General features: G+C 37.7%; 1 protein-coding gene across 1 annotated transcript; it reads left to right on the top strand.

The window, feature by feature from the left end:
- The first annotated feature begins 12,208 nt into the window (after positions 1-12,208).
- Positions 12,209-12,547, top strand: LOC112168102 (cysteine proteinase inhibitor 1). Its single transcript, XM_024305224.1, has one exon. The coding sequence runs from the start codon at positions 12,209-12,211 to the stop codon at positions 12,545-12,547; it is 339 nt and encodes a 112-aa protein (XP_024160992.1).
- Positions 12,548-12,976: the final 429 nt, after the last annotated feature.

Genomic DNA, 12,976 nt, shown 5'->3' with positions numbered 1-12,976 from the left:
ACAGCTCTTGTGCAAAACTTACTCAAACGACAGTTTCTTGCTGTTGTCTACCCACTCCATCAGACAGCATAGGCTTTCACAACAGCAGAGGAGATCATCAAACGACAGTCCAAAATTGTTGTCTGAAACTATTATTGGCGTAGTGAAGATTGATGAACTCCTGAAACCTATGGGATCAGTTGGAACTGTTGGGTTTTTTCAAGCTCAAACCTTTATTGTGGAGTGCTAATTTTGCTAACCAAGACTAGTTTTTGGTGGTGTTCTTTATCATTGGTGGAGTTGTTTTTACAAAAGAGGCTATATTTCCAGTATTTGGGATCTTGAATCATGAATAAGAACAATGAGCTACATCTTTCTCTATTCTCCAACTTCAGCAATTTAATCACAGTTCGCTTAGATGATTCCAATTACGTAACTTGGAGATTTCTGCTAGAAAAAATGTTGGTGGGGTGTGATCTAATGGGATATATTGATGGGTCTGTCCCCTGTCCTTCACAATACGGACTCACACCAAAGGTTGGTATAACCCCTAAAGTGACACAAGAGTTTCAGGATTGGAGGAAGAATGACTCTGCTTTGATTACTTTACTAGCTTCTACATTGTCATCTGATGCTCTTTCTTTCATTGTTGGGAGTAAAACATCAAAAGAAGTTTGGTTTTCGCTTGAGGAGAGATATGGTAAACTTTCGAAATACAAAGCGTACTAGCTCAAGATCTCTATGCAACAAATTCATAAAGGTAATGATAGTATTGACAAGTATATGGAAAGCATTAAAACTGTAAGGGACCGATTTGTTGTGCCAGGAGTTTATATTTCTGATGAAGACATAATAGACTTAGTTCTTCATGGTTTGCCCTCAGAGTATGGTACCATGAAAACTATAATAAGAATTAAAACACTAACATTCTCTATTTCAATGGAAGAATTAAGATCTCTTTTATTGATCGCTGAAGATGAGATTGAAGAAACTGTGAAGTCCATTTTTGAGAGGTCCAAGACTAAATTTGTGGCACATGGTGATAGTCTTAGAAGGTATGCTGCAAATACTGTGCTTAACAATGAGTCCCAAGGAGACTTTGTACAATAATTTTCTAGTCCATCTCAATCTGCTGCTAGTCCTGCACCTCGACCTCTATACATGACAAATGCTTCGTCACCTTCTACTTTCACTCCTAGCATTGCAACCTATGGTGGAATGTCACAAGTGCACAATGCTTCTTTTCCTCAAAATTCAAGCTTCTTGTAGCAGCCTTGTTTTTCACAACTTTCTACACCATACAGTGGTACCACACAGCAATATGTTTATGGTTGTTTCTGTAAGCTTTTATTTGGACTTCATATAACACAGAATTCATCAAGCACATGCAGTTAAAGTTTACTTAAGAACAAGAATTAAAGTTTGTACATTGACTACTATCCGGATCATATTACAATTAGGAAAGTGAATAAATATTGTAATATGTGGAAATCTAATTAAGATGTGAAGTAATATTCACATGAGCATAATATCTAGTAATGTTTGCAGATTAGAGACTAACCATATGCAATTAGGATTCCTCAATGGGTAAGGATCCTTAAGCATTGTCTCCTATAAATAACATGGTCCCTGCCTTCACAATACACAAGCATTATACTATCCCCATTATAGAGAGTATTGGAGAAAGGCAGAAGATCAAGTTATCGACTTCGACACAATGACATCTTCTTCATCAAGTAAGTATTCTAGAATCATTGGCCTCTGTTTGATATATATGTGTTTGTGTTCTTATGGTGATATGCTATTTCTAAGGATTATTTTTTTACATTTGGTATCAGAGCCCTAGCATGTTTGCCTAGGAACCAACCAAAGTAATTTTTTAAGCATGCCAAAAGTTTTTGTCAAGAAACAAAGAAAAGAAAAGAAAAAAAAAAAAGGGAGGAAAGATTTTTTTGTGTTGGGCCTGTAAAGAATTAAAAATAAAAATCTGGAAGCCCACCATCAAGCTTAACCCCAAAATCTCAACCTTAATCAAGAACAACGGCAAAAGATAAGTTTTTTTTTTTTCTCGACCGTTGACAACAAAAGAAGGAAGGGGCTGAGGATTCTTTTCTCTAAAGGGTTCTCGATTCAAATTGATGACTCTTGCTTGATTGTTGCGTGCGATGTCGAATTTTGCTTGCCTTAACCTTGTTTGCAGGTTGCTGCGCTTAAGGTACGCAAACCAAACTCAAAGTTCAATTTGATATTTTCTGCAAATTTATGGGATTATGTTTTTGTTGTTGGTTATTGTGATTCGTTGTTGTGATTGAATTGATGGGTGTTGTTTCTTATTTGCTGCTTGCTTAATCTAAGGAAACTAAAAGAAAATTTAATCACATGTAGAAGCTTAGGATTGTAGAAACCTTAGAATCCTATGAAAACATTTTTTTTTAACAACTGAAGTTCTTATCCCTTAAAGGATTCGTGCATATACATATGTTTTTATTCATATGAGCCAAAGTATTTTGTCAAAACATCTTTCTAAAATCAAGTTTTCCGCTGCAATACAGTTTTTCCAAAATCAATTTTATGCTTGTATGAACAAAACAGTGAAACATTCTTGATCCAATTGAGAAGTTTTGATAAAATTTTCAGCCAAAGCAGTTAGTTTTGTTAAGATTTCTCAAAAACTACAGATATAAGGATCAAGGTTGCAGGGATGTACAAAGCTATTAGATGTTCTTCCAAAGAAGGGTCTAAAATTCTTAATAGATGTTGTACATAAATGGCACATTGCAGAAACTTTAAAACACATAAGGAAAGAATAATTTCTTTAGGCCAAAGCTAGGAAGTTATTCATGAAATTGGTGTTTTAAGACCTCTGGTGGTGTGGTAAAGAACATCAGGGTTAGTTGTGCTTCTTGCTCAAATGTGTTGTGCAGCTAACAAAAATTTACAGAATGGGGATGTTATAAAGATTGATTGCTTGTATGATTGTTTTCCATACTTCTATGTTAGAGACGTATGTATGTAAAATCTAAAGAAACATGCATAATTGTTAGGCTAAAATAGGTACTTATGCTAGTTTATTTTGATTTTCAGCCATCAACCCTGCTACCATGAACCTCACCATTGAAACCTTGATTGGAAATAATTTTAAGAAGTGGAAGAATGACCTAGAAATTTATCTAGGTGTGTGGGATTTGGACTTAGCTCTCAGAGAACCCAGACCAGTTATTGTGATCACCAGTACTAGAGCTGAAAAAGACAAAGCAGAAAAATGGGACAGAGATAATAGATTGAGCCTAAAAATTATGCAAAAAGCTATGACAGAAACAACAAGGGGAGGGATTCCACTGTGTAAAACAGCTACAGAGTATCTTGAGGCTATAGAGGAGAAATATAAAGAGAGTGATAAAGCCGAAACAACAAACCATTTGAATTCTCTAATGACCTTGAAATTTGATGGAGTTAGTAGTGTTAGGGAGCACTGCTTGAAGATGATAGATGTAGCCAACAAACTAAAAGCATTAGAGTCCCCTATAGCTGATCCTATGCTAGTACACATGATCTTGATGTCTCTGCCTCCTCAGTATAGTCAGCTTATCACAACTTACAACACTCAAAGGGAAAAATGGAGTATAAATGAGTTGATTTCGATTTGTGCGCAAGAAGAGAGTAGGATCAAGAAAGAAAAGGGAAAAGGTGTGGCTACTGTAAACCTAGTGAATAAAGAGGAAACCAAAACTGTTCACCAAAAGAAGTCTTCTAATTCATCAAAGAAATTCCATAAGGGCTCTACTTCCGCTAGAGGATCTCACTCACTGAAAGTAAATAAGAATCCAACAGTCTTCAAGTGCTATTTTTGTGATAAGGTAGGGCATCTGAAAAGGAACTGTCACAAGTATAAGGGATGGCTGTCTAAAAAAGGTAATAAAATCTGTTTTGCTTGTTTTGAGTCTAACTTAGTTAATGTTCCATTAGATTCTTGGTGGCTAGATTCAGGGTCCCCTATTCACATAGCTAATTCTTTGCAGGGATTCATAAGAAGGAGGGCACCAAGTAGGGCTGAAAAGAACCTGTTCGTAGGCAATGGGATGAGAGTCGCAGTAGAAGCCATAGGAGATGTCAGACTTAGATTAGGACCTGATTTTGTTTTAGAATTAAACAATGTTTTCTATGTACCTTCCATGAGAAGGAATTTGATTTCTTGTTCACAACTTGTTGAAGCTGATTTCAGCTATTTCATTAATAAAATTGAGTGGATTTTGTTTTACAACAATGCTCCTGTTGGTAAAGCTTTTATTGTGCATGGTTTATGGCAATTGACTTGTTCTTATGTCTCTGAAACTTTTCTTGTTGAAAACTCAGGAGTTAAAAGGAATTTTGTGAATGAAAAATCTTCAAACCTTTGGCATAAAAGACTTGGTCACATATCTAAAGAAAGAATTCAGAAGTTAGTCAAAGAAAACATTTTGCCTGATCTAAATTTTGCAGATTTAAATGTGTGTGTAGACTGCATTAAGGGAAAACTAACAAATAGCAGTAAGAAAGGTTCAACTAGAAGTCAAAATTTGTTAGAAATAATACACACAGACATCTCAGGGCCCTACTCTCCCCAGACCATATGTCGAAACCAGTATTTTATAACCTTTATAGATGATTTTTCTAGGTTTTGTTATGTCTACCTAATTTCAGAAAAGAGTCGAGCACTTGAAATATTTAAAATTTTAAGAATGAGGTTGAGAATCAGTTGGAAAAGAAAATAAAGATAGTGAGATCCGATAGAGGAGGTGAGTACTATGGAAAATACGATGAAACAGGACAACATAAGGGACCTTTCGCACTTTATTTAGAAGAGTGTGGCATCGTAGCTCAATATACAACACCAGGGACACCACAGCAAAACGGGGTAGCAGTTTGAAGAAATAGAACACTAGTAAACATGGTGAGGAGTATGATGTGCACTACAGGGTTGCCGAGATTTTTATGGGGAGATGCTTTAAAAACAGAAAATTATATTCTGAATAGAGTCCCTAGTAAAGTTGTAGATAAAACTCCTTTTGAGTTATGGACAGGGAGAAAGCCTAGTTTAATGCATTTGCATGTCTGGGGGTGTAAAGCTGAAGCAAAACCGTATGATCCTCAGTTGAAAAAGCTAGATTCTAGAACTGTCAGTGGCTACTTTATAGGATATCCAGACAAATCAAAAGGTTTTAGATTCTATTGTCCTAACTACCATCTTAGAATAATAGAAACGAGGAATGCAAAATTTATTGAAGACACTGAAGCTACACAGAGAGAAGATATGAGTGATTTTCTTTTGGAAGAAGAGGAAGCTGTTGCTAGAACCTTATAAGAAAACAATAAGCAAAATTTTGTGTTGCCTGCACCTTTCCCTATTACAACAAAAATTGATAACTTTGAAGAGATCCCTGAACATGCTGAAAATCCACCTCAAGTTCAGATACCAGAACCGGTAATTCCACAGAATCCTCCACCAAATCAGCAACCTCCAGAGCATCCTCAACCACCTATTCAGCCACAAATGCCAATTCAACCCTTGAGACAATCGCAGAGAGTTAGGAGACCAGCAATCTCGAGTGACTATGTCCTTTACCTTCAAGAAACAGATTTTGACATAGGAGAGGAAGATGATCCACTAAGTTTTAAGCAAGCTGTTGAAAGTGTGCATGCCAAGAAGTGGCAGGAAGCAATGGAAGCAGAGTTACAGTCAATGTATGAGAATGAAGTATGGGAATTAGTTGAGCCTCCTCCTGGTATCAAAACAATAGGCTGCAAGTAGGTATATAAAACAAAGAAAAATTCGGATGGGAGCATAGAAAGACATAAAGCTAGACTTGTAGCTAAGGGGTTTACGCAGAGAGAGGGAATAGATTATAATGAGACCTTCTCACCTGTTTCAACTAAAGACTCTTTCAGAATAATTATGGCTTTAGTTGCACATTTTAACATGGAAATACATCAGATGGATGTTAAAACTGCTTTCTTGAATGGTGAATTGTATGAAGATATTTATATGAGGCAGCCTGAGGGTTTTATTGATGAAGGCAGTGAGCACTTAGTGTGTAAACTTAAGAAATCTATCTATGGTTTGAAGCAAGCGTCTAGACAGTGGTATCTCAAGTTCGATTCAGTAATGGTGTCACATGGTTTTGTCGAAAATCCACTAGATGAGTGTGTATACCTGAAAATTAGTGGGAGCAAGTTTATTTTCTTGGTTCTATATGTCGATGACATTCTTCTTGCCAGCAGTGACTTATCTCTTTTACATCAAACAAAAGACTTTTTATCTAGAAACTTTGAGATGAAGGATTTAGGTGAAGCCTCCTATGTACTTGGTATCGAAATCTGCAGAGATAGAAAGAAGGGTCTTTTAGGTTTGTCTCAGAAAAATTACATAGACAAAGTTCTTAAAAGATTTAAAATGGATAAGTGTGCTCCAGGGGATGCTCCTATGACTAAGGGTGATTTTCTGCATAAAGATCAGTGTCCCAGGAATAATTTAGAACAAGAATCCATGAAAGATAAACCCTATGCCTCACTTGTTTGGAGCCTGATGTATGCCCAGGTCTAACTAGGCCTGATATTGCTTATTCTGTTGGAATGTTGGGTAGATTTCAAACAAACCCAGGTCATGCACATTGGGTGGCTGGAAAGAAAGTCTTAAGATACCTGCAGGGCACTAGAGACCATCTTTTAGTGTATAAAAGAATTGAAAATCAAGAATTGGAAGTGATAGGATATTCAGATGCTGATTATATAGGAAAAAATAAGTCCAAAACTCAGAAAAAGTCCACATCTGGTTTTGTGTTTATGCTTGCAGGTGGCGCAATTTCTTGGAAATCTGTAAAACAGACTTGTGTGACTACATCAACGATGCATGCTGAGTTCATTGCATTATATGAAGCCACTATACTGTGTGGCTTAGAAACTTTATCAAAGCCATTAGAGTTGTGGATTCCATTCACAGACCCTTGCAGATTTACTGTGATAATAGTGCAGCTGTGTTCTTTTCAAAGAACAATAAGAGATCCTCAAAAACTAAGTTTGTAGATCCTAAGCATCTTCTGGTTCAAGAGAAAGTGAAGCATGATGAAATTGTTGTTGATCATATTAGTGGAGATAACATGTTAGCAGACCCTTTTACAAAACCATTAGCAATTGGGGTTTTTAAGGAACATGTTATGAATATGGGATTGTTCAGTCATTTGACATGGCTTGAATCAGTGGGAGCTTGAGATAAGCTCAGTTTTGTAATTTTTTCTTTTGGTTTCTGTTTGTAACCTCTTGAATGTCATAATAGACAATATTTCCAGATTTATTAAAGTCAATATACATGAATTAATGTCTCAAATTCTTATGTTTTATGATTGCTGCAGCATATGATTGTTTGATAAGTACATGTACTAGTTTTCCGGATGTTTGATAAATGCATCCATGATATTAGATCTATTTGGCTGTTTGATATGTTTTGACAGTTGCAGAAGATCTTGGTTCTCTTTATGAGAAATATCAGACTTCTCACGAAGTATAAAGAATGATTCTGCAAGTGCAGAATAAAGGAGGACCTTATGTGGAAATTCAGGTACTTTCATTCACAATGCAGTATTCCACATGATTGTATTATGTTGTTGGTGGTTTATGTGATTACAACTCTGTTTCTAGTGATTATAGAAAACTGGCATTGCTGATTTAGATGCAAGTTTTTCTTTAGTTCTGCTACAGTGGTTGTGATCATATTAACCTTGAAATTAGATTGTAGAAATGTACAATATCAGTGATCACGAAAGAGGTTCTTGTCATTGCAGTTGCTTGATGAACCAATATGAAAGTCCAAGTGGGAGAATGTAAGCTTTTATTTGGACTTCATATAACACAGAATTCATCAAGCACATGCATTTAAAGTTTACTTAAGAACAAGAATTAAAGTTTGTACATTGACTACTATCCGGATCATATTACAATTAGGAAAGTGAATAAATATTGTAATATGTGGAAATCTAATTAAGATGTGAAGTAATATTCACATGAGCATAATATCTAGTAATGTTTGCAGATTAGAGACTAACCATATGCAATTAGGATTCCTCAATGGGTAAGGATCCTTAAGCATTGTCTCCTATAAATAACATGGTCCCTGCCTTCACAATACACAAGCATTATACTATCCCCATTATAGAGAGTATTGGAGAAAGGCAGAAGATCAAGTTATCGACTTCGACACAATGACATCTTCTTCATCAAGTAAGTATTCTAGAATCATTGGCCTCTGTTTGATATATATATGTGTTTGTGTTCTTATGGTGATATGCTATTTCTAAGGATTATTTTTTTACAGTTTCTCTCAACCTCCAAGTTTCATTGCAAAAAGTGGAGTGCAAAGGTCTTATGCTAATGGAATTCTCAATGGAGTACAAAGCTATAATGGTCCATAACAACTACAAGGCAAATCTCAAATTTTGAAAAGTGGCTTCTCACAACAATATGATAAGAGTGAGCTAAGTAATTCTATTATGGGTACTTTAGCTTCTACACCAGGAGAGATTTTGGTAGGAACAGATTTTGAGAAAATGACTAAATTTGGTGCTTTAGTAGACATTGGTCAGAATGTGAATGAGAAAAGATTTGAAACATTGGTTGGAATGGATTCTACGCTTCCATTACAAATTGATCAGGCAATGATAGACTTGGATAAGGCAGAAAAGAAGGATGAACTTGAAGTAAATGTCATATTGGCTGCTAAGATAGGGAATGAAGGTACAATGAAACAACTTGAAGAACTTGAAGTTTCCTCTATTTTTAACACTACAAATGGTCTTGCTACTATAGATAGTGTGATTAATTCGAGGAAGGGAAAGATCAACAAAGGTGATGGTGAAAATGCTAATTTTCATATTGTTTCCAGTAGTGATCAAATGAAGCACTTAACTTCACTGTCTGGCAGCATGAGACCACTGGTTAGAGTCAAGCAAGAAGGGCAACGGTTAATAGAAAGCCAAATGGATTTGACCAACACTAGCAATTTGGTGTCTCAGGCAATGGAGCTCAAGAAAGTCAAAATTATGATGAGTTGTAGGAGAGCTTGTCAACCAATGGAGTTGTGGCCATCACTTCCTCTTCTTCCTCCTGGTTGAAACAAACATTACTTGCTGCCATTTTCTAGTTTTCTCCTCTGCTTCCTTTACAAATATGATGGTGCTAAGGAGGGGTATTACAACTTGTTATTTGCTGAATCTTGAAGCTTGTATCCAATCTTCAAGCTGAGGAGGGGTGTTAGCACTATGATCTTATTCAGCTCAATTACATCATCTGATCATGCACAAGTAATTAGTTAGTTAGACTGCTGCCTGCTTATATGGATGGTTAATTAGCTTGTGGCCTACAGCTGTAGTCCACGTGTAAACAATATGCAGCATAAGTAGTTAGGATATAAAGCTAGTAGCTACCTCAGTTCTCATTTTTTCATTGTATCAGAGCCTCATCCTTCATCCTTCATCAATAGAAATTCTTTTCCTCTCTAAATTCTCTGTTCTTCACACAAAGCTTTCAGATTGTGCCTAGGCTATCTTCGGCCCATTTCCACCCTCCCTTTGTTTTTATTTTGCCAAGGCACATTGCTCGGACACAAGAAAGCATATATGATTGATCAAACTATCAAATGCTGGAAGCTTAGGAGGTGCTGGGGTCTAAGACTTTGGGTGCTCTCAACGTATCGGAACCGATTTTTGCTGGCTTCAATATGGCAGAGTTTTTGTAGAATTGGGTAATTCTGGGATTCCCAAACCAGGTTAACAAGGTTAATACAGGGGCTGACTTGCCTTTAGCGGTGGTTCCGCCGTTGATGATGATCGGCAAGGAAGATGCAATGGTGATGGAATCTACTAAATTGCAACCCTCTATCCTAGGGCTTAAGAGGAAAATGATGCACGATTTGGGGCGTGCTGGGAAGAGGTACCTGTCTCCGGTTGAGCATGTGCTTAAGGTGGATGAAGGAACTCAACTGGTACTGCAACACAAGCATGGTAAGCTAGTGGTTTCACCGAGAAAGAAGAAATTGGGTCGTCCGAAAGGTAGCAAGAAAATGTGCCCAGGTCCTTGACAAGGAGATCCAAGTGAGGAAACCAAAAAAATGGAAAGCACCTGAGGATGCAAGCCAGGCCATGGCTGATCCTACGGAGGAGAAGAATGGGGACGCTGCTGGCCTTGAGAAGATGGAAGAGCTTCCAAATGATGGAGGAGGTGAAGAGGATGCCATCCTCAACTACTGGTAATATTTAATTTTTGTATTTGGTCGCAAAAACTAGCACTCGGTTGAAAACTTTTGTTCAATTAACTTCTTAATTTTAGTTTTTGTTAAAATAATGTGTATCCTAGGTTTACGGAGTTCTATCTTCTAGAATAGGATCTTTGAAAGTCCTAAATGACGATTCTTTCTGTCGACCCTATTGGGGTGTGTCGTTTGGTACTGCTTGCTGAATTATAAAACCGGGCTGACCTTTCTCGATTTAAAAAAAAAAAACACTCATGGTTGCATCAAGAAGCCGATGAGGATTGTACCTTCTACCTACTGCCTAGGCTATCTTCATCCCAGTTCCACCGTTTTTCTTTGGCCGAGGAACATTGCTCAAAGTAGTCTCAAACAAAATAGAGCATGCATATATGATCGATCAAAGCATAAATTGAGGCAATCTTAGATTAAATACTTCTTTTGTACATGTTAACTTATTAAGTGTCATCATTAACTCGAGAAAAAGGATCAACCCCGAGAGCTCCAAGAAAGTCGGAGCAGCGAAGACCCTAAGAAATTTTCTATGCCTCGTCTGGCGGCGCATCCATGGGACGTCGTCGTCAGACGGGCGAACTAGTTGTGTCAATCCACCGGTGAGGGCCGAGAGGTTTTGGGCTGGAACAGAGGGCTGGGAGTGACTGCGTCGTGTTTGGAGAGAGAAAGACAAGCAGAGGGGCTCCTCCTTGTTTCATTTTTGATTTGCGCGGCGGAGGTTTTATAGAGCAAGGGTGGTGCAACGGAGGGGTTCCGGTGCGCGGCAGAGGCAGGTTGTCATTGCTGTTCCTCTGGTTTGGGGTTGAGAATGTCTGAGGGAGGACGGAGGCTGTGGCGATCAAACCTGTATCGGATCAGATTTCGGTTTGGAATCGTGATCCACGACGATCCGGCCGACCCTGGTCCAGCAACACAGGCGGGTTCGCTCCGACCCGCGCTCCCTGGCCTGGTTTCTGGTCTTTTGTCTTCCTTTAGCTACCGAGCTGAATCTGTGGGCTATTCTTTTTACTCTTTTATGTTATTTTCTAGTTTTTGTAGGCCTTTTTTGGGCACTCTAGTGGTTTTTTTCCTATCTAGTTGTAGTATTGGGTTTTAGGCTTGTCGACTTAATTCTCAGTATATCTAGTTGTACACCAATTGAGGTCTCTAGGTGACTAGATTTACTGTTTTCCTGGTTAGGTTGGGAGGGCCGGATCCTTCTACTTTTCTAACGCCTCCGGCGTAGTACTAAAGGGGGATCTTGCTATGTTTATGATATATTCAATGTCAAATGAGTGACCTAGTTCCTATGTATCATTGTAGGTACTAACATATTTTATTACCTGTCTTACATGACAGCGGAAGGGTATATAATGACCATTCTGACTTTTGATCAATATATTGGCTACTGCCTTCTTCAAAAAAAAAAAAAAAGCTTATTACTATACTTCTTAATTTGGATTAGTCATAGTAGCTAGTATACTAGCAAAACCCAAAATACAAAATAAGATAATCTCATAGCATAAAATTTGTCCCTAAAAGAACATAACAAAAAGAGTCACAGACTCCATAACAATTTGTCCCTTAGAGCCCTTACATAATTTATCATTCCAAAAATCTTCCTTATCTTGTCTCCTGGGTTTATAAATAAATCCATGGGAAAAAATCACAGCATTTGAGGCCCGTGAAGGGCTGGTGGCAAATATGTAAATAACATAACCCAGTAAATCTATCAAATCCCCTAACTACCCCAGCTTCTCGCCTTGAGTCGTGTTGGATACCATGGCACTACCGTAATAAACATGAAATCCAGGTGCAATAAAAATAGCAAATCTGGAAACTTCCATATAACCCGACTCCATTACTTGCTTTGCCTGTTATCATCCCCACCACCACCTATTTAGAAACCGTTTTCTCTCTTCCTCATTCAACCAAATCAACACCAAAACTTCAACGGTCACGATGCATCCATTCTTCTGCCTCCTCGCCGTTCTCCTCCCTCTGGCGGTCGCCGCACTCGTCGGACTGGCCGGCGGATGGAAGCCGATTAAGGACATCAATGGCCCCCACGTGAAGGAGATCGCGGAGTTCGTGGTGTCGGAGTACAACAAGAAATCCGGGAAGAAGCTGGAGTTTCAGAGCGTGATGAAGGGCGAGACTCAGGTCGTCGCCGGCGAGAACTACCGGCTCGTCATCGCCGTCAAGGGTAACTTGGCGGCGGCCAAGTACGAGGGTGTTGTGTATGAGAAGATTTGGGAGCATACTAGGGAATTGCTCTCCTTCGATCAAGTCAAGAAGTAATGCATGTTCATCCAATCCAATTTCTAGTGGGTTTTTTTTTTTTAAGACAATCCAATTTCTAGTTGTACATTCAAAATATTTTCTCTTTAGTTGGTCCAATTTAGTATTAAGGATTAATTATAAAATAGACCCTAAACTATACTGGTTTTTTCAATTTTACACCTAATTAATGAAATTTTTGCCATATACATACCCTAACTTATCTTCATTTGACATTTTCGTACTCGGACTACTCTATTAAAAATAAAAAAGTTGTTATGTGCTGATGTGGCCAATTAAAAATAAAAAAGTTATTATTTTCTTCTCACCCACTCTCTCAACTTTATATTTTTTGTGTTTTTGTAGATTCCCATAATAATCATTTGAGATTATTTTATTATGAGTTTTTTTTTTCTTTTCGCGAAGGGCATTTATGACAAAATAAAAATT

The sequence above is a fragment of the Rosa chinensis genome, chromosome 5 (assembly GCF_002994745.2).
Source record: "Rosa chinensis cultivar Old Blush chromosome 5, RchiOBHm-V2, whole genome shotgun sequence".
NCBI lineage: Eukaryota > Viridiplantae > Streptophyta > Magnoliopsida > Rosales > Rosaceae > Rosa > Rosa chinensis.
The sequence above is the reverse complement of the archived record's forward strand: the minus strand, read 5'-3'. Positions and strand labels throughout refer to the sequence as shown.

Bases quoted from the DNA above. Each gene is read 5' to 3' on its own strand.
- LOC112168102 (XM_024305224.1), top strand. From the start codon at position 12,209: ATGCATCCATTCTTCTGCCTCCTCGCCGTTCTCCTCCCTCTGGCGGTC.